The sequence below is a fragment of the Microcaecilia unicolor genome, chromosome 1, assembly GCF_901765095.1.
Source record: "Microcaecilia unicolor chromosome 1, aMicUni1.1, whole genome shotgun sequence".
Taxonomy (NCBI): domain Eukaryota; kingdom Metazoa; phylum Chordata; class Amphibia; order Gymnophiona; family Siphonopidae; genus Microcaecilia; species Microcaecilia unicolor.
The window spans coordinates 633,883,013-633,909,279 of record NC_044031.1 but is presented as its reverse complement, the minus strand read 5'-3'; the positions used below and the strand labels follow the sequence as shown (position 1 = coordinate 633,909,279).

At 47.7% G+C, this 26,267-nt stretch overlaps 1 protein-coding gene across 1 annotated transcript in view; it reads left to right on the top strand.

Annotated features, from left to right (window-relative positions):
- The window catches only part of ZFP91 (ZFP91 zinc finger protein), a 503,483-nt gene that overhangs the window by 278,055 nt on the left and 199,161 nt on the right, over positions 1-26,267 (top strand). The window contains 1 exon segment of the mRNA XM_030221066.1: positions 17,435-17,513. Within this exon segment, the coding sequence (XP_030076926.1) occupies positions 17,435-17,513 (79 nt within the window).

Sequence of the window (26,267 nt, the reverse complement as noted above, 5' to 3'; positions counted from 1 at the left end):
TATATGTGGATTTATATTTAAGTCCTTTGCAGCTGGGGTAGTGGAGATTCAAGAATGTGCGTGCTGATCTTTTTGTGTTCCTAGTTGGCAGGTCTATGAGGTCTGACATATAGATTGGGGCTTCACCATGAACGATTTTGTGGACCAGGGTTCAAACTTAGAACGCAATTCGTTCTTTTAGTGGGAGCCAGTGTAGTTTTTCTCTTAGGGGTTTCGCGCGCTCGTATTTCATTTTACCAAATACGAGTCTGGCTGCTGTATTTTGGGGAGTTTGAAGTTTCTTAATGATTTGTTCTTTGCATCCGGCATAGATGGCATTGCAGTAGTCTAGGTGGCTTAGCACCATTGATTGTACCAGGCTGCGGAATATTTCCCTTGGGAAGAAAGGTTTGATTCTTTTGAGTTTTCACATTGAGTGGAACATTTTCTTTGCTGTGTTTCTCGCATGGCTTTCGAGTGTGAGATTTCGGTCAATTGTAACTCCAAGAATTTTCAGGCTATCTGAGATGGGAAGGGTGTAGTCTGGGGTGTTTATGGTGGTGGGTTTGTTCATGTTGTATTGTGAAGAGAGAATGAGACATTGTGTTTTTTCTGTGTTTAGCTTTAGTTGGAATGCATCCACCCATTAATTCATTATTTGGAGACTGAGTTTAATTTCATTAGTGATTTTCGTTTAGATCGTGTTTGAACGGGATGTAGATCGTGACATCATCTGCATAGATGTACGGGTTGAGTCCTTGGTTGGATAGCGATTTGGCTAAAGGTGTCATCATTAAGTTAAAAAGGGTTGGTGAGAGCGGTGAGCTTTGGGGTACTCCGCATTCAGGCTTTCATGGTGGTGACGTTTTTGAATTTGATATCACTTGATATGTTCTTGCGGTTAGAAAGCCATTAAACCATCTAAGTACGTTTCCTCCAATCCCGAAGTACTCTAGGATGTTCGATAGTATTTGGTGGCTGACCATATCGAACGCGCTGGACATGTCAAATTGTAGGAGAAGTACATTATTGCCGGTTGCAATTATTTGTTTGAATTTGGTTAGGAGAGTGATTAGCACTGTTTCGGTGCTGTGGTTGGATCGAAATCCTGACTGTGATCCTGGAAGTCCTCCAGAATTGGGAGTTCCCTCTGTCAGTTCCGATACTGCCTAACAGTATTGATGCCATGTGCCGGATCTACAGCACACCTGAATTTAATAAGCCTTGGTTGCCTCACAATTCCATGGTGGTGGAATCCGGCCTCAAAAGAGCCAGAAATTCTAGGGACTATGACTCTTCCCCCCTCCCCCCCCACCCCCCAAGGCAGAGAAGCTAGGACTTTGGATTCTTTTGGGAGGAAGATTTTTCCAGGCCTCTATGCTTGTGTCACTTATCCAGTCTTACCAGCTCTTCAGAACGTTTACTTGTGAGGCTTGATGCGCAAGATGCTGATTCACTTTGTCAGTTGGCCAAGCAACAGAAGACGTGTCGAAAGTTCTTGGCCAGGGGCACTTACAACTCTTTTGATGTGATGTCCAGCGTCTCTGCTCAAAGTATAGCAATGTGCAGACTCTCATGGCTGTGTATTTCTGATTTTGAACATTCGGTTCAGCAGAGGTTGGCGGATGCCCCATGCGGGAGGGATAACCTTTTTGTAGAGAAGGTTGAGGAGGTCACGACCAGATCAAGAAACATACTGATATCTCTTCTCTCTCCTGCCGGACGCCTTCTGCATCTGCCTCCACATGTAGGAGGTCTTTTGGCAAGTCAAGAAGAGTTCCCTATTACTCTCAGAAGCGTTGGTACACCACCTCTTCTGGTACACCACCTCTTCTGGCCAGCTTGTTCCTGCTCTGTCCCAGCATGCTTGTTCTTGTCAGTAGCGTTCAGCCAAGGCCCCTGCTGCTCCCCAGTCAAAGCAAGTGATGAGCTTTTGACTGGCTCCAGCAGAGCATAGCCACTGTCAAAATGTACATCCCAGATAACTTTCTAGTCGGGGGGGGGGGGGGGGGGGTGTGGCTGAAGTTTTTTGAAGAAAGGTGGTCCCTTATAACCTCCAACCAGTGAGTTTTCCAAATAGTCCGTCTCAGATACGCCCTCAGTTGGTATCAGAAACCTCTAAATTTCCTCCCAAAAACTCATTCCTTCAGCTCTCCGCACCAGTAGAGGAACTCACAGCCCTTCTGAAGACCTATGCGGTCGAGCCCGTTCCATCAGGGGAGGAAGGGCGGGGATTCTATTCAGGTACTTGTGCAGAAGAAAACAGGGGGGATGCGTCCTATCCTAGACCTGAGGGCCCTGAACAAATTCCTGGTCAAGGGAAAGGTTCATCCCTAGGCACCCTTCTCCATGAGTCAGGAAAACAATTAGCTATGCTCTCTGTACTTGAAGTATGCATATACTCGCATCCCGACACTTCTAGCCCACTGGAAATAACTACGATTTCGGCCGGGAACAAATCACTACCAGTACTGTGTGTTGCCTTTTGGCCTTGTATCAGCTCCCAGGGTTTTCACCAAATGTTTAGCAGTGGATGCAGCGTTGCTACGCAGACTGGGAGTCCATGTGTTCATTTATCTCAACGATTGACTGGTGAAGAGCACCTCAGGAGGGGGTGCTCAGGAGTCTATGCTGAAGACTATTTGGTTGCTGGACCTACTAGGGTGTGTTTTAAACTACCTGAAGTCCCACCTTTGCCCTGCCCAACAATTAGAATTCATAGCCTTCTTGACACACAGAAGGTTCGAGCTTACCTTTCGAGGCCAAGACTGGACACTTTAGTTGCACTGGCTTCCCAGGTTCAAGCCTCTCAGCAGGTCATGGCTCAGAAGATGTTGAGGCTCTTGGGCTACATGGCATCTACAGTGTACTTAACACCCATGATAATGATGAAGAAAAAGCAAATTTGCTAAATAGATACTTTTGTTCTGTTTTCACAGAAGAAAATCCTGGAGAAGGACCGCGATTGGCAAAAGTACATACGAGAATGGAGTGGATATAGCACCGTTCACAGAAGAGAGTGTGTATGAACAACTTGAAAATCTAAAGGTGGACAAAGCCATGGGACTGGATGGGATCCACCCCAGGATATTGAGAGAGCTCAGAGAGGTTCTGGTGGGTCCTCTTAAAGATTTGTTTAATAAATCCTTGGAGACGGGAGAGGTTCTGTGGAATTGGAGAACAGCGGATGTGGTCCCTCTTCACAAAAGTGGTGATAGGGAAGAAGCTGGAAACTACAGGCCGGTAAGCCTCACTTCAGTTATTGAAAAAGTAATGGAAGCGATGCTGAAGGAAAGGATAGTGAATTTTCTGGAAGCCAATAACTTACAAGATCCGAGACAACATGGTTTTCCCAAAGGTAAATCGTGCCAAACGAATCTCATTGAATTCTTTGACTGGGTGACCGGAGAATTGAATAATGGATGTGCTATAGACGTAATCTACTTAGATTTCAGCAAAGCTTTTGACACGGTTCCCCACAGGAGGCTCTTAAATAAACTTGACAGGCTGAAGATAGGGCCCGACGTGGTGAACTGGATTAGGAACTGGTTGAAGGATAGACGCCAGAGGGTGGTGGTAAATGGAATTCGCTCGGATGAGGAAAAGGTGAGTAGTGGAGTGCCTCAGGGATCGGTGCTGGGGCCGATTCTGTTCAATACATTTGTGAGTGACATTGCCGAAGGGTTAGAAGGTAAAGTTTGCCTTTTTGCGGATGATACTAAGATTTGTAACAGAGTGGACACCTGGGAGGAAATGGAAAACATGAAAATGGATCTACAGAAGCTAGAAGAATGGTCTAAGGTTTGGCAATTAAAATTCAACGCGAAGAAATGCAAAGTGATGCACTTAGGGAGTATAAATCCATGGGAGACGTATGTGTTAGGCGGTGAGAGTCTGATATGTACAGACAAGAAGAGGGATCTTGGGGTGATAGTATCTGAGGATCTGAAGGCGACGAAACAGTGTGACAAGGCGGTGGCCGTAGCTGGAAGGTTGCTAGGCTGTATAGAGAGAGGTGTGACCAGCAGAAGAAAGGGGGTGTTGATGCCCCTGTATAAGTCGTTGGTGAGGCCCCACCTGGAGTATTGTGTTCAGTTTTGGAGGCCGTATCTTGCTAAGGATGTAAAAATAATTGAAGCGGTGCAAAGAAAAGCTACAAGAATGATATGGGATTTGCGTTACAAGACGTATGAGGAGAGACTTCCTGACCTGAACATGTATACCCTGGAGGAAAGGAGAAACAGGGGTGATATGATACAGACATTCAAATATAGAACTACAGGACATGAAATGAGATTGAAGGGGGGGGGGGGGCAGACTCAAGAAAAATGTCAGGAAGTATTTTTTCACGGAGAGCGTGTTGGATTCTTGGAATGCCGTCCCGCGGGAGGTGGTGGAGATGAAAACGGTAACAGAATTCAAAAATGCGTGGGATAAACATAAAGGAATCCTGTTCAGAAGGAAGGGATCCTCTGAAGCTTAACGGAGATTGGGTGACAGAGCCGGTGGTGGGAGGCAGGGCTAGTGCTGGGAAGACTTCTACGGTCTGTGCCCTGAAAATGACAGATACAAATCAAAGTCAGGTATACACATAAAGTAGCACATATGAGTTTATCTTGTTGGGCAGACTGGATGGACCATGTGGGTCTTTCTCTGCCGTCATCTACTATGTTACTATGACACGTCTTCACATGAGATCAGCCCAGTGGACCCTGGCTTCTCAATGGTATCAAGCCAAGGGAAATCTGGATGATGTCATCCAAGTGTCCTCGGAGCTTGTTCACTCACTTCACTGCTTTACCATTCGATCCAATTTGACTCTGACTTCCATCCCATCAGCGAAAGGTGCTGCTGATGGATGCATCCCTCCTGGAGTGGGGAGCTCATGTAGATGGGCTTCACACTTAAGGTGTTTGGTCCGCTCAGGAAATAAATGTTGAGATCAAATCTCCTGGAGCTCGGGGTGGTTTGGAACACTAAAGACTTTCAGAGATCGGCTGTCTCACCAAATTGTGCTCATTCAAACAGACGATCAGGTTGCTATGTATTACACCAACAAGCGGGGGGGGGGGGGGGGGCACTGGATCACACCATTTGTGACAGGAGCCATCCAGATGTGGCATTGATCTTGCCAACACGGTCTGTTATATGGAGCGAACCAGTCCTCACAAACTGTCCGCTAAGCTTTTTATTTCTTTGGTCCCAGCAGGATGAGATTTGCCATCGGGAAATGCACCATCTCTAATTGGCTGGCAAATTGCATTTCCTTTACTTCTGGGCTGGCCCTAGAGGGTCATGTCAAGGCTCATAATGTCAGAGCCATGGCTACGTCGGTAACCTATTTTCGGTCAACCTCCATTGAAGAAATTTGGAAGGTTGCTACGTGGTCTTCAGTCCACACATTCACATCTCATTACTGTCTGGAGCAGGACACCCAACGCGATGGTTCAGGCAGGCAGTGTTGCAGAATCTGTTTGGGGTCTGGAAGCCTACTCCACCCTCCTAGGCCTGTTTTATTCTGTTCCAGGCTACACTCTCGCTCAGTATGTATATTGTTTCAGGTTGATATGTCCTCGCCTTTGCAAGGCTCAATTGACCACTGTTTGTTGTAGCGCTATAGAAATAAGTAGTAGTAGTTTTTGGTGAGCCTGGATGCTAGGGATTCCCCACTTGTGAGAATATATACACCTGATTGTTCGCAGAAAAAGTGAAGGTACTTACCTGTAAGCAGATATTTGAGTACAGCAGGCCTTCTGTTGTCATAATCCCTCTCACCTCCCCTTGGAATTGTCTCCTATTTTTTATTTTTTTGCTGTAGTGTATACTGAGCTCATTGTGTTCTCACAGCGAGCAGGAAGGCACCCGCACATGCGTGGTGGAGCATGCTTCACAAAGCTCTGCTTATGCTTGTCATAAGTCCTGGACTGGGTGATGCAGTTGACTTCACCCACTTCTGAAACAATAAGGCCTGCTGTCCTTGGGGAATACCTGCTACAGGTTAAGTATCTTCACGTTATCGGCAAATGGCTGTTTGATATGCGCCTGGCTTCCTGCTGGGGAAAACTGATCAAATCTACCATTCCTGGGAGGCCCAGGGACTCCGTACCTTGAGGCCGATCTAGTAGTGGGGTGGAATTGGGCTTAGAAGATTCACCACTTGAAATGGCACTGCGGATTAGGCAGTGGTAGGGGATGCATCTCCCATCTTTGTAAAGTGTTAACATAGCACACTTACAGGACTTGAGTGCCACTTATGAGCAAAGAAAATTGGAGAAGAGCTTTAAGTACTAATTAGAGGTCTCTATAGCAAGTACATGGGTAAAAAATGGTTTTAAATACTATATCGATGGTACTGTATCACAAAACAACTGGTTCAAATGTTCAGACATTGTACAGGACACTATTGAAGAAATTGTGGAATGATAGGAGACGTGCATCACATGTGGTGGGCATGCTATAAAGTTCAAGCTTTTTGGGAACAAGTTTTGCGGCTTAACCAACAGATACTTGGAGTGACCTGTCCTGCTAAGGCTTAATATTGTTTGTTAAATTTCAAACCTTGTGGTGTGAAGGTAGAACATCATAAAGTGGCCACAATCCTTTTTACGGCTAGTAGGATAGCCATAGCAGCAGCCTGGAATCAACTTCACAAGCTGGATTGTGTCTATTAGATGACAAAACTGATGACACGGGCTGATCAGTTGATTAGTTTTCATAAAATATGGGACATTTATAATACCTGGAAACGTCAGAATAATGGTATCTTCAGCAATGGCTGCTGAAAAGGTTGCTTGTTTAAGAGACTCTGTCGTATTACTAATGACTGAGCAGGTCTGGGTAGCCCAGGCTGCACTCTAAGCATGGGGAGGGGCTGTGTGTTGGGAGGGGGGGGGGGGGTGACTTTACATTGTTGTATTAATGGATGCTCATTGTTTTGTATTTCCTGGCTTATATCTTACAAATACATTTTAAAAATGGCTACAAATCAGTACCCAGTGTCTGGAGATTCAGATTCTTTGGCTTGTCCTGTTGATCACTTATGGTGTTTGGTTTGACTTGCCATCACCTAATGATATTAACCAACTACTATTCAGATATTCGAAATCTGTGTTTTAGATCCTTGTCCAGTTTATCTGATGAAATTTATTTCCCCATCATATCTCAGATTGGATAAATAGTCATCTAGCAGTTCCCCCCACTGGAGGCAAAATTTATTTTGATATCTATACTGAAGAATATCACAACGTCAACCTATTAAGATATAGAAATTCATTCTTAAGTGGGGTTAAATGTTCATGTTTAGGTATTTTCTAGTCCAATCTTAACAGAGATGCAGACTACACCCTCTTGACATTTGTGTATTCCTCAGTTTTAGACATGTATGTATATCCCACTTCTGTAATACCTGAACTTGCATATGTATCATGTATGTTTTATCTATTGTGAACTGCCTAGGTAGGTTATAAGTGAGAAAAAAAATACCAAGGGGGATGTTTCTGATGTTACCAATTATCATCCAGTTGCCTCGATTCCTCTTCTGATAAAAATGGGTAACCAGTCAGTTGGACTCTTACTTAAATGTCAGCTACTTCGTATCTCCCAGTCTGTTCTGAAAAGGGTTCAGTATAGAAACTGTGGTGGCCTCTCTGATTGCTCTTGGCAGTCTGAGGTTGAGTCAGGGGATGTTCTTGAATAATGCAATTTGATCTTACTAGCACCTTTGACTTAGCCAACCACCAATTATTGGTATATATCCTGATTGAATTTGGAATTCAAGTCAGGGTTTTCAGTTGGTTTCAGAGTTTTTTCAGAGACAAGATATTATATGGTCAAAATGAGAGTATAGAACTATCTAAGCCCTTGGGGGGGGGGGGGGGGCTATTTGCTACTCAAGGCTCTCCTCTCTACCCTATTCAACATTTTGAATCAGTCTTTAGGGTCATTTTACAGAAGAATATTCAATCGTGTGTTTGTTCTGATGACATTACTGTTTTCCTTCCACTCCATAAGACCGAACATAATACTCAATTGAAATTATTACATTGTCTGGAATTAATAGAGAATTGGGTTAGCTCTCATAAATTGAAATTGAATAAAACTAAGACAATTTTTTTTGGTATTGGGAAACCAAATTTGTGGGATATGTACCTGACTTTATGGCTATCAAATTTGAATTATAAATTGGAAAGTTCTTCCAAAATCCTTGGAGTAGAAGTGGACAGTTTTCTTACATTGAGAAATCAAGTAGGTAAGATTATTAAGAACTCATTTATACTCCTGAAAAATTTGAGAGCAGTTAGGTTTTTTTTTAATTCCTAGTATTTAGGTCTTACTGTTCAATCTTTAGTCCTTTCATAGTTGGACTATTGTAATGTCATTTTCTTAGGTTGTACCAAGTCTCAACTTCAGTTCAGCAGCCAGATCGATTTGTTCTGTGTCTAAATATGATTCAGTAACTCCCCTGCTCATAAGATTACATTGGCTCCCAGTTGAAACTAGGATACATTTTAAAGTTTATGTTGTCAGGTTTATCCTCAAGGAATATGAGAGAGAAACTACTGCTAGGATGACCGAGGGGTAAAAGGGGCGATCAAGGAAGACAAAGACGTAGCGGAGAGACTGAATGAATTCTTTGCTTCGGTCTTCACCGAGGAAGATTTGGGTGGGATACCGGTGTCGGAAATGGCATTTCAAGCGGACGAGTCGGAGAAACTTACTGACTTCACGGTAAACCTGGAGGACGTAATGGGGCAGTTCGGCAAACTGAAGAGTAGCAAATCTCCTGGACCGGATGGTATTCATCCTAGAGTACTGATAGAACTGAAAAATGAGCTTGCGGAGCTACTGCTAGTGATATGCAACTTATCCTTAAAATCGAGCATGGTACCGGAAGATTGGAGGGTGGCCAATGTAACGGCCATTTTTTAAAAAGGCTCCAGGGGAGATCCGGGAAATTATAGACCGGTGAGTCTGACGTCGGTGCCAGGGAAAATGGTAGAGGCTATTATTAAAAACAAAATTACAGAGCACATCCGAGGACATGGATTACTGAGACCGAGTCAGCACGGCTTTTGTGTGGGGAAATCTTGCCTGACCAATTTACTTCAATTCTTTGAAGGAGTAAACAAACATGTGGACAAAGGGGAGCCGGTTGATATTGTGTATCTGGATTTTCAAAAGGCGTTTGACAAGGTACCTCATGAAAGGCTACAGAGGAAATTGGAGGGTCATGGGATAGGAGGAAATGTCCTATTGTGGATTAAAAACTGGTTGAAGGATAGGAAACAGAGAGTGGGGTTAAATGGGCAGTATTCACAATGGAGAAGGGTAGTTAGTGGGGTTCCTCAGGGGTCTGTGCTAGGACCGCTGCTTTTTAATATATTTATAAATGATTTAGAGATGGGAGTAACTAGCGAGGTAATTAAATTTGCTGATGATACAAAGTTATTCAAAGTCGTTAACTCGCAACAGGATTGTGAAAAATTACAAGAGGCCCTTACGAGACTGGGAGACTGGGCGGCTAAATGGCAGATGACGTTTAATGTGAGCAAGTGCAAGGTGATGCATGTGGGAAAAAAGAACCTGAATTATAGCTACGTCATGCAAGGTTCCACGTTAGGAGTTACGGACCAAGAAAGGGATCTAGGTGTCGTCGTCGATAACACGCTGAAACCTTCTGCTCAGTGTGCTGCTGCGGCTAGGAAAGCGAATAGAATGTTGGGTATTATTAGGAAAGGTATGGAAAACAGGTGTGAGGATGTTATAATGCCGTTGTATCGCTCCATGGTGCGACCGCACCTTGAGTATTGTGTTCAATTCTGGTCGCCGCATCTCAAGAAAGATATAGTAGAATTGGAAAAGGTGCAGCGAAGGGCGACTAAAATGATAGCGGGGATGGGACGACTTCCCTATGAAGAAAGACTAAGGAGGCTAGGGCTTTTCAGCTTGGAGAAGAGACGGCTGAGGGGAGACATGATAGAGGTATATAAAATAATGAGTGGAGTGGAACAGGTGGATGTGAAGTGTCCACGCTTTCCAAAAATACTAGGACTAGGGGGCATGCGATTAAACTACAGTGTAGTAAATTTAAAACAAATCGGAGAAAATTTTTCTTCACCCAACGTGTAATTAAACTCTGGAATTCATTGCCGGAAAATGTGGTGAAGGCAGTTAGCTTAGCAGAGTTTAAAAAGGGGTTGGACGGTTTCCTAAAGGACAAGTCCATAAACCGCTACTAAACGGACTTGGAAAAATCCAAAATCCCAGGAATAACATGTATAGAATGTTTGTACGTTTGGGAAGCTTGCCAGGTGCCCTTGGCCTGGATTGGCCGCTGTCGTGGACAAGATGCTGGGCTCGATGGACCCTTGGTCTTTTCCCAGTATGGCATTACTTATGTACTTATGATTTCCATCACCAAACTCCATAAAATCTCATATGTTAGGCAGTTCATTACCTGACCAGGAAGCACTAATCTGGAACACTCTTTCTTTATCTATTAGGGCAGCCATTTCCAACTCAGTCTTCGGGGCACACCTAGTTCCATCAGGTTTTCAGGATAGCCACAATGAATATGCATGAGATGGAGTTGCATGCACTGTCTCAATTCTTTACAAATCTAACTCATGCATATTCATTGTGGTTGTCCTAAAAACCTGATGGGACTAGGTATGCCCCAATGAATGAGATGGGAATGGCTGTATTAGGGGAACTGCAGATTCTTTGCTTTAGAGAACTATTGAAAACTTTTTTGTTTGGAAAATGTATATTAGGCTTGTAATGATCTTTAGGGTATCTGATGTCATTTTAGTCCGTGTCTTTTAATTGTCATTGTTGACTTTATAGTAACATTTTTTTCCTTAGCATCTGCAGCAGATGAATCCAGAGACTTGTGGGTTGTGAACATCTACCATCAGGTGGAGGTAGAGATCACTGACTTCAACACAGTAATATAGGATGGATAGTTCCCCAGTGTCAGTGTGTCTCTGTCTCCAGCATGTGGATGGATGGACTTCTTCTAGCTCCTGGATTCCTCTGCTTTGGGGGGGCTCCTGTGCTAGGTCGCCTAGTTCAGTTGTGTGTGGGGGTGGCCTGGCTGTTTGGCGCCAGCTATAGGGGGCATACCTGGTGATACCAGGTCCCTCCTCTCCCCCCAGGTTCATCTGTGCTGCTGGCGAGCTAGCCTGCCTCAGAGTTAAAAAAATAAATAAAAGCCTTTACCTGGTGCCTCCAGACCACCTGGAGAGGTTGAAAATGCCCAAAGTAGATGCCTTGGTAGCAGCTGTTACTAAGAAGACTACTCTTCCAGTTGAAGGAGTGTCACTTAAAAGACGTTCAGGACAGGAAGCTGGAGGCTTCCTTGAACCTTTCTTTGAGGTCTCAGCCCTCTCTCTCCAGGTGTCTATAGGCAGCTCTTATGCTGCGAGAGCTTGTCTTAGCTGGAGACAGCCTCAGGGGAGGAGGGTCGGCTGACCGCAGATTTTCCATCATTGGAGTCTGGATTGGCTTACTTAGCGGATTTTCTCTATGACCTTGTGTTTGCGTCAGCAAAACAGCCTTGGTGATCACAGCCTGTCAGCCGTTGTGGCTCTGCCACTGGGTGGCGGATGCAGCTTTGAAGCAGTGGCTTACCAAGCTCTCGTTTTGGAGTAGCTTGTTTGGAGAAGGTCTCAAAAATGGTGAAGGATCTGGGAGATTCCAAGTCACAATGCTTGCCTGAGGATAGGCAGAAGCAGGCGTTTAGAGCGGATTTGGCCTGTTTTCAATTGAAGGAGACCAGGAAATATCGGCCCGTCCGTCATCATCATCATATGCCTTTCAAAGGCACAGATATCAACAGTGGGTGTCCTTTTGCACCACCAAGTGAAACCCAGGTCTGATGGCCCAGGTGGTGCCTGCAGCACAAGCTTTCCAATGTGTTGTAAGCCATTGCTCAGTTCAGCAGATTGGGGGTCGGCTGACTACAAGGAGTGGATCAACATTACATCGGACCAGTGGGTTCTCAACATTATCAGAGAAGGCTACAATTTAGAATTCTCCTCTTCCATAGGTGATTTTTTTTTCCTTGGGAGTCCCTGTGCTGTGCACGATTCAAGTGGCTGTCAGTTCTGCCTACCCTGTGCTATTCAATATATTTCATGGTTCCAAAGAAAGGCAACTACTATTGCTTAGTGTTAGACCTGAAGCAGGTGAACTGCTTTCTCAAGGTTTGCCATTTCCACATGGAGACATTGTGTTCCGTTTTGGCGGCAGCCTTAGATCTTAGAGTTGTATTTACATATTCCTTTTTGGCCTCCTCATCAGAGGTTTCTGCGCTTTGCAGTTTTGGGTCAGAACTTCTAGTTTCAGTCCATGCCTTTTGACTTGGCAATGGCTTCCAGAATGTTTTCAAAGGTCATGGTGGTTGTGGTGGTGTTTCTGCAGATGGAGGGGATTCGACGTCACCCGTACCTGGATGACTGGCTCATATGGGAGCAGCATAGAGTAGGAGAACTGAGCACTGCCAGGGTGGTGCTGCTGCTGTAGTCCCTCGGCTGGGTGGTCAGTTTGGCCAAAAGACAGCTTAGAGTTTGTAATATCTTGGAATATGCTTCGAAATGGTTCAGGGCAGAGGTTTTTTTTGCCAGACCTTAGGGTAGACGAGCTTCTGGGACAGAGTTGGAATATGCTTAGCACTCTGTGTCCATGTTTGTGGGAGTACTTGCAAGTCCTGGGATCCATGACCACGATTCTGGAGGTCATACCTTGGGCAAGGGCTCACATGCATCTGCTCTTGCAGTTCCTTTTGAGATATGATCTCCTCTGTCTCAAGATTAGCAAGTGTGACTCGGGTGGATGCCTCAAGTGAGGTGCAGCATATGTTAGTGGTTTCAAACCTTAACATTCTTTGCAGGAGTATGCTGTTGGCATCCCCGCCGTGGATTCTGGTGGTGTCGGATGCCAGCCTGGTGGGCTGGGGAGCTCATTGTCTCCAGTTAGTGCACAGAGTCAGTGGGCCATGGAGGAGGGTCAGTGGTCCATCAGTCGGTTGGAGTTCAGGGTAGTTGCCAGTGCCCTGGAGGCATTCCATGACCTTGTAGAAGGCAAACTAGTGTGAGTGCTTTCCAACAACACAATGGCAGTGGCTTAAATCAATCGCCAGGGCGGAAAACACAGCATTTGGTTGGCAGCAGTTGCGTCTTCTCCGTGCATGGATGGAGAATCATCTGCAGCTGCTTTCTGTGGCTCATAAATGTACAAGTATTGCCTAAACGTACAAGTGGATTTCCTCAGCAAGAATTCTGTCCCTGGCAGCCTTCTGGTCCATCGTGAGATGCTGGGGCACGCCAACGTTGGATCTCAAGGCGACACAGGCCAATACCAAAGTGGCCCATTTTACATCAGAGGCAGGGAGTTTGGTTCACAGGGTCTGTGCATGCTCTCCTTGAGCTGTGGCTAGAGGCGGAACTTTTCTATGCCTTTCCAGCATGGCCGTTGATAGGGAGAGTTATGGCCAAGATCTCTACCCCAGTCAAGTGATATTGGTGGCCTTGGACTGGCCCAGATGGCTGTAGTATGCAATCTGATCTGTCTTATTGGGGACGGCCTGTTTCGCTTTCCTCTAGTTCTGGACCTGCTCTGTCAGGGTCCCGTTCACATGGAGGAACCCTCCTGCTTTGGTTTTATGGCTTGGCTCTTGAGAGGTCGAAGCTGGAGTGGAAAGGGTATTCAGATGCAGGCATCGCCACCCTGCTGCAGGGCATCCAAGCACTCAATGACTATAGCATATGCATGGGTTTGGCATACCTTTGAGGGAGTGGTGTTCCGGACAAGGGTTGTCACCAATGTCTTTGCCAAGGATCCTGGTATTCGTGAAAGAGGGGCCTCAAAGGCTTGGCCTCTAATTCTCTTTGAGTCCAGATGGTGGCATTGGCCTCTAATTCTCTTTGAGTCCAGGTGGCGGCATTGGCTTGGTATAGACGATGTATTGCAAACTCTTTGCTTGCCGCTCATCTGGATGTTGTTGTTTTTCCAGGGAGTTAAAGAGAAAAGACTGGAAAGATGAATACTGAAGTAAAAACATTTATTGATAAAAAGACTCGACACAAATGTTGTGTTTCAGCCACTAGGCCTGCATCAGGAGTCTGTACAAAAAGAAAACATCCAATTGTCACGTCTGTGGCCATGACCACCCTCAACCTTACCTTCTTTCTGGGGGTCAGCAGCTCTGCTGGCTTCTGTCTGTCTTTGTGTTAGTTTTCTCTCTGTCCGGGTGTGCTGATTGCTTCACTATACCTCACCTGTGTGGGCTATGCCTCTCTAGGGAGCCAGCATCTAAGATGGCTGCCACCGGGTCTGTGCCAGCTTCCAAGATGGCTCCTGCTTGTCTTCCTGTGGGCTCATTTCCTATGTGTGTCAAGCCTCTCTTTGGGGTCAGTGTACTTCCTGCTTCTGTCCTGCTGCTGGTGACTCATCAGTGAGAGCCTTCATAAGGAAGTGCTGTGCTTGCAGTCAGGGCCTTTGCATGGTGTTATGCTCTTAGGCCAGGTCAGGTTAGTAAGTGTCTGCTGCACTACTGCTTAGCCTCTCTCTGGGTTCCTGCCCAGTTTCTTTCTGTGTCTGTGTGTCTGTGTCTGTTGTCCTTCTGTGGGGGGTTTTCCCTGCCACTGTGTCTGTGGACTGCGGGTCCTTCCTGGCTTACCCTGAGTTGGGGTGAAGCCTCTGTCTGTAGACTGCGGGTCCTTCCTGGCTTACCCTGTGTTTGGGGTGAAGCCTCTGCTCCAGGCTTACCCTGTGTTGGGGTGAAGCCTCTGTCCCTGGCTTACCCTGGGTTGGGGTGAAGCCTTTGTCCGGGTTTGTTCTCTGTCTGTATGCGAAGCCTCAGCCTTTGTGAGTTCCCCAGTCAGTGTGTGGAACGGCTGTGGCTTCAGACCCTTGGCCTGTATTCCTGGTTATTTTGTTTGCTCTGCTGCCTGCCCAAGACCCTTGGCCTGATATTCCTGGTTCTCTGTTTGCTCTGCTGCCTGCCCAAGACCCTTGGCCTGTTATTCCTGGTTTGCTCTCTTTACCCTGAGTCCTGCCTTGCCTAGCCTGTGTGCCTACCCTGCTTGTATATCCTGTGTGTATATCCTGATTCCTGTATCTGCCTAGATAGTGTGTATTTCCTGGGTGATTATTCCTGTATCCTGTCTCCACCTAGCTAGAGGGTTTACCCTGTGGGTATTCCCGGATCCCCGTTCTGCCTAGTGTGTATGCTGCCCTAGTCCTTGCTCCTGCTAAGCTTCTGTACGCCTTGTGTTCCTTGGTCTGTCTTCTGGGTCTTGCTAGTGGCTGTGCAGCAGCACACTGTCTGAGTGTAGTTCCTAGTCTAGTCTTCCTAGACCCAGGGTGGGTCCTCTGGTTCGCCAGTTCTGGCCCTGACCCTGCAAGTCCTGCCGGCCACCTGCACGCGGGAGCTCAACTCTAGCGGAACGGTGGCCAAGCGCAGGTGAAGCGGATCCTGTCCTGCCGGTTCCAGCTGCCTACTTCCAATCCAGAGTTCCCGTCCGGTCCTTCCGTATACCCAGTTCCAGGGTGGTCTTGCCTGCCGCTCCTCGGCAGTGGCCCAAGGGCTCACGAACTTCAGTTCCGCCTCGAGAACCTGATAGAATGCCAAGGCCCTCGAGAAAGCGACACCAATGTTGTGAAATACAGAATGATCTGTGTACATATAGTAATGTCCAATCTCTTTTTATAAGGGGTTGGATAATGGTCTTCTAAAAGACCCTTAGTTAAAAAGACGTTTGTGCCAATAAAGTCAGTTTTTAGCATTTGCCAAAAAGGAGTTAACCAACTGAAGCCTGCACTGCGGGTTCCCTGTCCACACTGGAATTTTAATTTGGCACTGAAGGCCTTACAACAGGTTCCTTTTGAGCCCTTGCAGAAATCATCTTTGAAAGACATCCTGGTGGCGATGTCCTCAGCATGTCTGGTTTTGGAGTTGCAGGTGTTGTCCTGCTGAGACCCCTTTCTGCATTTTTTGGAGTCGGGGGTTACGATCTGTATAGTTCCTGCCTTCCATTTGAATCAGCCACTTTTTCTTCCTTTGTTTTTACAGGAGGACTTGAAACGGACTTCTCAGCTTTGTGTTGTTTGGGAGTCTGGCAAGTGCTGCTTCGCTACTTTCATGTGACTGAGTTTTGCTGGTTGGACCATTTATTTGTTGTTTCTGGACACCGTTGGGGCCAGGCGGCCTCAAAGCCTACCTTGGTTTGTTGGATTATGGAGGCCATTACATCAGTGTATCTTCTTGTGAGACATCAGGCGCTGGTCCCTTTGCATGGTCATTCTACTTGCGCGTTGGTGACCTTGTGGGCGGAGTCGATTGTTTTCTATCTGGATGAGATCTGTAGGGCAGCCACTTGGGCATCCCTCCATACCTCTTCTAAACATTATCACTTGGATATTGCAGCCTGTTGGGATTTGTGTTTTGGCGCTATGGTGCTTTCATGGAGTCAGCGTTTCCATCCCTCCCCTTCTTAGGGACTGCTTTGCTACATCCCACAAGTCTCTGGATTCATCTGCAGATGCTAGGGAAGGTAAAAATGATGTTTTACCTGCTAATTTTCTTTCTTTTAATCGCAGCAGGAGATACCAGCATTCCACCCTTTGCCATTTTTCTGGTTCCTTGTTCTACGCTTCTCATTTAAGGTTGTAGACCAGGGCACTGTGTTTATAGAGTTTCCTTTTCTTGTTCCATAATAATAAAAAAAATAAATAATTATAGCAAAAAAAAAAAAAAAACATGGATAACAAACATCACATCCTGGAAATGGCAGAACAGCTCACTTGAGCGAATTGAGGCCTACATGTTTCCTCTGCTTTAGTACGAGGCATACTTACACTCTGGGGAGCTATCTGTCCTATATCACTGGGTACCAGCTGACTGAAGTCGGTGATCTTTGTCGCCACTTGCTGGTAGATATACACAACCCACAAGTCTCTGGATTCCTCTGCTTCAATTAAAGGAAAGAAAATTATCAGATAAGACATCATTTTACCATTTTGACGTGATTCCTAGTTACTGTCTAGTTGCTCTTATTGTTATCTGCTTTGAAACTGGTAACTGTGGGTTATAAGATCTTTTTAATGTAATGTATGCTTGTTTGTTAAAATTTTGCTATGTCGCATAATCCAAATAGGTGGATCTAGGTAAAGTTGTTCCTAATGTGATACTCGCTTAGAGCTTCTCTTACAGGAACAGCATGGATGTGCTCTCTTTGAAGAGCTTTAAGTAACTACCACTGTACCTTATTGTTCATGTATATTGTGGCAAAGTTAATTGAAGTTTCTGCATGCAGCATCAATGTGCCATAGGCTAGGTGCTTACTTAAAGTACTAATTACTTTCATCTATCCTATAAAACTAAGAGCAGTGTTTTCCCAATAGGTTTATCAAGATCATAACATACCACACATTTTTCTTTGTCATAATGCAGGAAGAAGCCCCCAATCCAATATGTTCGCTGTGAGATGGAAGGCTGTGGGACCGTTCTTGCACATCCGCGCTACCTGCAGGTTAGTAAAGGTGGACTGGACTGAACTTTACCACTCTGTCGTGGTACCAACTTGAATTTTTTAAATTAGTGTGTTATTACCTCTTTCATAAAACAAAAAGCCTCAACAAAATTATTAAACCAATTTTTTTCTTTACATTGAATTCAAACATATCTGAAAAGACTTTACATAGAAAAATGTTTTTCCTTGTCATCAAGCAGATGCAGCCATTACAGATGGGTTGTGTCCATCAACCAGCAGAGGGAGAAAGAGAGCACAGTTTTTTCAGTGCCTCATACCAGCTTGCTCCACTGCCTCTCTTCAGTATTCTCTATCTCCCCTTGCAGAGTGGCTGCAGCTTCTTCGAGCTCCATCTAAAATCTGCCTGGAGGTTGCTCCTGTGCTTTTGCCAGTTGTTAGCAGGGGTGTTGGAGGCTATAGCAGCTTCACTTTAAAGGCACATAGGTTCGCCCTTTCCCTGCCTTACCCATACCTCCGTGGATGTGGACCAATTGCTTAGCTTTCCCTGTCCTTCTCCACCAACAGTGGATGCAGGCACATAGGTTTGCCCTTTCCCTGCCTTTCCCACTCACCTGAGCCTCCGGAGTTCTATTTACCTCTGCTTTCCTCAAAGCGTTAAAAAAAAAAAAAAGTTGTGTCGCCCTTTGGCGCTTAGACGCTGGAACAGAGGTTTTTCCTTGCCTTTTTCTGTGGGACCAGAGCTGTGATACTCGGTCCAGTGAGGTAAGAGTGTTTTCTGACTCCTCCGGGGTGGGCCCGCGATCGGGGTGATTTTGGCGCAAACCGCCATTTTGAATTTTACCGCCGTTTTCGGCGATGGCTGCGGAGACAGTAAAGCGCTGTTCCAAGTGTGGCAAGCGCAGATCAGCAGCGGGGCTCTGTAAATCGTGCTGTACAGACGTTAGAGCCGGCCCGAGCATGGCGAGCGACGATTCTTCGCGCTCTGAGCTGGCAGCGGGCGCCATTTTGAATTTACCACATGGCGCGACCTCCGCTGAGACGGAGAGTCCTGAGCCCGGGGGGAGGCCTCGGAGTGAGGCTGATATGGGAGCTACTAGCCCCGGCAGAGATCCGGGTGCCCAGGGTGAGTTTTTCTCCCCTGATTTTGTCTTATTAATGCATAAAGCATACATGCTTAAAAGAGCTCTCCCACAAAGCCCGGCACGGGCCTCTTCTAATGCACCCCCCGGTGGATTCTAGCCTGGGTATGCCCTCTGAGGCATTATTCCCTGATAATTGGCAGAATATGAAGCGCAGAAGGGCTCATTCCCCTTCAGAGAGTGCTGCACCTCCTTCTTCCCCCCCGTAGTCAGGCTGCGAGGATTCAGAGGACTCTGGCAGGCCTTCATGGTCTGAGGAGCCAGAGTCTGGTGCAGAAGTGACTCAGGATCTGGACGATCCCTCCGCGGTGAGGATTTTCCACCGTGATGAGCTGCCAGCGCTTATTTCTGATGCCCAGAAGGCTCTCTCTATTGAGGACCCTACCAGTGGCACAGCCTCCTCTGTGAATCCTAGGATGGCTAATACCAAAAAGCCTGCTCGAGCCTTTCCTTTGCTTGACTCCATCCAAGAGCTTATTTCGGCTCAATGGGCTGACCCCGAGGGACCTTTGAAAGTTTCCGGGGCTATGGGGCAATTATACCCTCTGCATGAGGAGCATTTGGCTCGCTTTGCAATGCCTAAAGTAGATGCCCTAGTCACTGCGGTGACAAAGAGAACTACCCTCCCTGTGGAAGGAGGTGTTGCCCTGAAGGATATACAAGACCGTAGGCTGGAAGCAGCACTTAAACGGTCATTTGAAATTGCAGGTCTCACTATTCGGGCGTCTGCATGCAGTTGTTATGCTGCTAGAGCCTGCCTGGCTTGGTTGCAACAGGCAGTGGAACAGCCCGGTGATGGAGCGGAGCCCTTTTCAGATGTGGCTCCGCGGATCGAGTCGGCCTTGTCCTTTCTTGCTGACGCCCTATATGATATTGTCAGAGCTTCGACTAAACACATGGCAGTAGCAGTGGGGGCTTGCCGTCTTCTTTGGCTACGGCATTGGGCGGCGGACATGGCCTCTAAGCAAAGGTTGGTGAGGTTGCCCTTTCAAGGCCTTCTCCTGTTTGGTGAGGAGTTGGAGAAAATTGTGAAGGGCTTGGCTGAGGCTAAACCCCAGCGCTTGCCAAAGATAGGCCTCGGCCTTCCTCTAAGGGTGCGGCGGTCCACTCCTCTTACAGACCTCGCTTCCGTGAAGCTCGAAGGTACCGCCCGGGGCGTTCTGCTGGGTTCACTTCTCGTGCCCGTTTTCAGCAGAGGAACTCCTTTCGCTCGGACAAACGTTCCACAGCCACTGGCTCAAGGCCTGGAGTTCAGGGGTGACCCTCTCAATGATGGTGCGCCGGCCCTCTCCTCGAGTCCTGTCATCGGAGGACGTCTTTCCCTCTTTGCCGAGGAGTGGGCCAACATTTCCTCAGATCAGTGGGTCTTGGACCTGATCAGATACGGTTACAGAATAGAATTTGACGCCCCTGTAAGAGACGTGTTTGTGGAGTCCCGATGCAGTTCTGCCGCCAAACGGGCGGCGGTAGAGGAGACTTTACAAGGTCTGATTCAGTTAGGGGCCGTGTCCCCGGTACCTCCCGCCGAACACGGCTGCGGCCGCTACTCCATCTACTTTGTGGTGCCGCGAAAAGGAGGGTCTTTTCGCCCTATTTTGGACTTAAAAGAATTAAACAAGTCCCTGAGAGTGCGGCATTTTCACATGGAAACCCTGTGCTCCGTCATTGCGGCGGTACAGCCAGGAGAGTTTCTCACGTCTCTGGACCTGAAAGAAGCTTACTTGCACATTCCAATTTGGCCCCCGCACCAGAAGTTTCTGAGGTTTGTGGTGATGGGAAAGCATTTCCAGTTCCGGATCTTGCCTTTTGGCCTCGCCACAGCTCCCCGCACCTTTTCGAAGGTTATGGTGGTAGTAGCTGCCTTTCTAAGGCGAGAGGGTATTCGGGTTCACCCGTACCTGGACGACTGGCTCATTCGAGCAAACTCTGCTGCAGAGAGTCAGCATGTAACAGCCAGAGTGGTCTCAGTACTTCAATCTCTGGGCTGGGTCGTCAATTTGGCCAAAAGTCACCTGACCCCCTCGCAGTCTCTAGAATATTTGGGGGCCAGGTTCGACACAGCCTCGGGGTATGTGTACCTACCCGAGCAAAGGCGGTGCAAGCTTCAGAATCAGGTCCGTCTGCTCCTGAGGATGCCCCACCCGCGAGCTTGGGACATTGTCCAGCTGCTTGGATCGATGATGGCCATCATGGAACTGGTGCCCTGAGCGAGAGCGCACCTGAGACCTCTACAGTATGCTCTACTCCAAAGATGGTCTCCAGTATCTCAGGATTACCAATACAGACTCTCTTGGCTCCCTGCGGCCCGACTCAGCATGGAGTGGTGGCTCTCAGACAGCATGCTGCGGCGAGGAATGCCGCTGGCGCTCCCCGATTGGTGCCTAGTGATGACAGATGCCAGTCTGAAAGGCTGGGGCGCACATTGCAAGGGGAAGCATGCCCAGGGTCTATGGACACCCGAGGAGTCGGAGTGGTCCATCAACCGCCTAGAGTTGAAAGCGGTGTTTCAGGCGCTTCTGGCCTTTCAAGTGACCCTGGAAGGATTGGCTGTCAGAGTGATGTCGGACAACATGACAGCAGTGGCCTACATAAATCGACAAGGCGGCACTCAGTGCAGAGCTCTAGCCGCGCAGGCCGAACAAATTTGCCACTGGGCCGAGCTGCATCTACAGTTTCTGTCGGCAGCTCACATTGCAGGTCAGAGCAACGTGCAAGCCGATTATCTAAGCAGGCATCAGATCGATCCAGCGGAGTGGGAACTTGCAGACGAAGTGTTCCTGCAGATATGTGCCAAGTGGGGCAAACCCATGATGGATCTAATGGCGACAAGCTCCAATGCCAAAGTCCCGTGCTTCTTCAGCAGATGGAGAGATCCTCGCGCGGCGGGGTTGGATGCCTTGGCTGAACCCCTACTGTATGTGTTCCCTCCGTGGCCCTTGATAGGGCGAGTGCTCCTGCGGATTCGGCTGCATCCAGGAGAAGTGGTTCTTGTCGACCCGGATTGGCCCAGGAGGCCTTGGTATGCAGACCTCCGACAGATGCTCGTGGAGGATACCCTTCAGTTACCACTGGTTCCCAACCTGTTGTCACAGGGTCCGGTAACCATGGAGGACGCCGGCCGATTTGGTCTTATGGCCTGGCGATTGAGAGGGCGCAATTGAGAGGCAGAGGCTATTCCAATAAAGTAATTATCACTCTCCTGCAAGCCCGCAAGCGTTCCACTTCCGTGGCTTATGCCAGGATTTGGCGCCAGTTTGAAGTCTGGTGTGCTTCCAGAGAGATCACACCCCTGCGGGCTCCTGTCTCGCCGATTCTGGACTTTTTGCAGGATGGTGTACAAAAAGGCTTGGCCTATAATTCTCTGCGGGTGCAAGTGGCAGCATTGGCCTCCCTGCGTGGCAAGGTGAAGGCGTGTCTTTAGCTGCTCATCCGGATGTGGCACGGTTTCTTAGAGGGGTGCTTCGGCTCCGTCCTCTCGTTCGTGCACCTTGTCCAGCTTGGTACCTGGGGCTAGTGCTGAAGGCCCTTCAGGGTGCTCCCTTTGAACCGCTTCGGCGTGCTTCAGAGAAAGATTTGACACTGAAGGCTGTCTTGTTAGTGGCCATTACTTCGGCGAGACGGGTGTCAGAGCTCCAGGCGCTGTCCTATAGAGACCCTTTTCTGCAGTTTTCAGAGTCCGGGGTCACGGTGCGGACTGTGCCTTCCTTCTGGCCTAAGGTGGTTTCAGCGTTTCACCTAAACCAACCTATTTTCTTGCCCTCCTTTGTCGAGGAGGAGTTTCCAGAATCTTTTGGGCAATTGCACTTGTTGGACGTTCGCAGGACTCTGCTGCAGTATCTGTGAGTTACTAACTCTTTCAGGACATCTGATCATCTGTTTGCTTTGCTATCAGGTCCTCGGAGAGGGTCTCCAGCATCTAAAGCCACTATTGCCCGCTGGCTTAAAGAATCTATCTTTTCAGCTTATTTGCTTGCCGGCCGGCCTCCGCCTGATGCCTTTAAGGCGCATTCCACTAGAGGAATTTCCTCTTCTTGGGCTAAAACTGGAGCACTCTCTCTTCAAGAGATTTTTTAGTGCAGCAACATGGGCTTCTAAGCTCTCTTTTGCCCGACATTACAGGCTGGATGTGGCTTCCAGGAGGGACGCACATTTTGGAGCACAAGTGCTGGCATGTGGTGTGGCTCGTTCCCACCCTATCTAGGGATTGCTTTGATACATCCCATATGTAATGGCTGCATCTGCTTGATGACAAGGAAGGGAAAATTAGGTTCTTACCGTGATAATTTTCTTTCCTTTAGTCATAGCAGATGCAGCCATGATCCCTCCCTGTCTGATGCTATCTGCTGTAAATCTATTTCAGGTTCTCTTCGTGTTTCCTGGAGATTCCGTCCTTGGGAGAAAGTCGGAAAACAGTCTTCAGGATTCTTGTTCAATTAAGGGAGGATGACTTAATTCCCTCCAGTTTCATGTTTTGGAGGATGAGTTTATGCCCTCTGGGAGGATGTTTCATTCCCTCCATTCTGAGTTAATGCCCTTTGTTGTAGGGCCATCGTTCGCTGTGAGGAAAGCTTATGTTATTCCCATTGCGGTTTGCCATACTGCTTTGGAAGCTTCAAATACTGAAGAGAGGCAGTGGAGCAAGCTGGTATGAGGCACTGAAAAAAGTGTGCTCTCTATCTCCCTCTGCTGGTTGATGGACACAACCCATCTGTAATGGCTGCATCTGCTATGACTAAAGGAAAGAAAATTATCACGGTAAGAACCTAATTTTCCCATCTAGTCTTCCTATCCATGCCATTTATTCTCCCTATCACTTCCTTAGAGATCCTATGTAATTGTCCCCAAATCTCTTGAATTCAGATACTGTTTTTGTCCTCCACTTATGTTCCACACATTTCTCCACCCTTTCCGTGAAGAGTGTTCCTTGAGATTACTTCTGAGTCTATCCCCTTTCACCTTCATCTTATGCCCCCTCATTCCAGAGCTTTGTTTCAATTGAAAGACACTTGCCCCCTATGTATTTATGCCGCGTAAGTATTTAAATGTGTCTCTCATATCTCCCCTGTCCTGCTTTTCTTCCAAAGTATACATATTGAGATCTTAGTCTGTCCCCATACACTTTATGATTTATTTATTACTAGTAAAAAAGGCCCGTTTCTGACACAAATGAAACGGGCGCTAGCAAGGTTTTCCTCGGAGTGTGTATGTTTGGGAGAGTGTATGTGAGAGTGACTGTTTGAGAGTCAGAGTGAAAGTGTGAGTGTGTGAGAGAGAGAGTGAGTGTGGGTGTGAGTGTGTTTGTGACAGAGTGTGTGTGTGAGAATGAGAGTGTGTGCAAGTGTGTATGTGAGACACAGTGTGAGAGAGAGTGTGTGTGTGTGGGCGAGAGAGAGAGTGTGTGTGAGACACAGATTCTCTGTGAGAGTGAGTGTATGAGACCAAGCGAGTGTGTGAGTGAGTGTGTGGCACATAGAGAGTGAATGTGATACAGTGTGAGATAGAGTGTGTGAGAGTGAGAGTCAGAAAGACATTGTATATGAGAGAGAGAGTGTGAGCCCTGCCCTCCCAATCCATGCCCATCTGTGCCCTGCCCCCTCCATTCATCCTTTTCCAGCAATTCCCCTCTCTCCCTGAGCCCTGCCCTCCCAATCCATGCCCATCCATGTTCCTCTGTCACCTGCCCCCTCCATTCATCCCTATCCAGCAATTCCCATCTGTCCCTGAGGCCTGCCCTGCAATCCATATCCATCCATGCCCATCTGTCCCCTCCATTCATCCCTATCCAGCAATTCCCCTCTCCCTGAGTCCTGCCCTTCCAATCCATGCTCCTCTGTCACCTGGCCCCTCCATTCATCCCTATCCAGCAATTCCCCTCTCTGCCTGAGGCCTGCCCTGCAATCCATATGCATCCATGTCCATCTGTGCCCTCCATTCATCCCTATCCAGCAATTCCCCTCTTCCTGAGTCTTGCCCTTCCAATCCATGCTCCTCTGTTACCTGGCTCCTCCATTCATCCCTATCCAGCAATTCCCCTCTCTGCCTGAGGCCTGCCCTGCAATCCATATGCATCCATGCCCATCTGTGCCCTCCATTCATCCCTATCCAGCAATTCTCCTCTTCCTGAGTCCTGCCCTTCCAATCCATGCTCCTCTGTCACCTGGCCCCTCCATTCATCCCTATTCAGCAATTCCCCTCTCTGCCTGAGGCCTGCCCTGCAATCCATATGCATCCATGCCCATCTGTGCCCTCCATTCATCCCTATCCAGCAATTCTCCTCTTCCTGAGTCCTGCCCTTCCAATCCATGCTCCTCTGTCACCTGGCCCCTCCATTCATCCCTATTCAGCAATTCCCCTCTCTGCCTGAGGCCTGCCCTGCAATCCATATGCATCCATGCCCATCTGTGCCCTCCATTCATCCCTATCCAGCAATTCTCCTCTTCCTGAGTCCTGCCCTTCCAATCCATGCCCATCCATGCTCCTTTGTCACCTGGCCCCTCCATTCATCCCTATCCAGCAATTCCCCTCTCTCCTTGAGGCCTGCCCTGCAATCCATATCCATCCATGCCCATCTGTCCCCTGCATTTATCCCTTTCCAGCAATTGCCCTCTCTCCCTGAGCCCTGCCCTCCCAATCCATGCCCATCCATGCTCCTCTGTCCCCTTCCTCCTCCATTCATCCCTTTCCAGCAATTCCCCTCTCTCCCTGAGCCCTCCCCTCCCAATCCATGGCCATCCATGCTCCTCTGTCCCCTGCCGCCTGCATTCATCCTTTTCGAGCAAGTCCCCTCTCTCCCTTCCATGACCCCCCCTCGCATCCATGCTACTCTCTCTCCCATGTCCCAGCCTGGCCCGCCCTCTTCTCCCCCCCCCCCCCCCCCCCCCTTCGCATCCATGCTGTCGTTTCTCCCCTGCCCTCCCGCTGCCATTGTTGTACTTTAGTGGCCACCCTCTTCTCTCCCCCCAACATGGTTGTTTTTTTTTTTTTTTTCTTGTTTTTAAATTTACCTCCGTGGCGGTTCCGGCAGCGAAGCGTCAGGGAAGGAGGCGGTGCTCCCGACGTCTAGGTTTCCCTTCGCTGTGTTGCGCCTTCTTTTGACGTCATCCTTGACGTCAGAAGAAGGCGGAACACAGCGAAGGGAAGGCTAGACGTCGAGAGTACCGCCTCCTTCCCTGACGCTTCGCTGCCGAGCGATGCGATTGGTTGAGTGTTATTGCTCCGCCCTCGACGTCATCACGTTTGACGCGTGGGCGGGGCAGACACAATGCGATCTCACCCCCTTCACTTAGAATGTTGGCTAACAGAGGCTTCATTAGAACGTTGGAGGTGCGTTTTATATAGAGAGATATTATAGTACTATAGGAGAAAAAAATAACGTGTTTTTTTTTTCATGATAAATAATCTCTGTAAGCTCTTACAGCTCCAGTATACCCAGTGCAAAATAAGACAGCCAATGTAAATTCTCAAATTGGACATATTACAAACACTAAAATGAAAATAAAATGATTTTTTCTACCTTTGTTGTCTGGTGACTGTTTTTCTTTGCATATTGGTCCCAGTCTGTGATTCTGCTTTCCTTTGTTTTCGCTTAACTCTTCTGTGCCATTTGTCATTTTTGTCTCGTTTTTCTTTGCTTTCTTCAATATTTTTCAGGCTC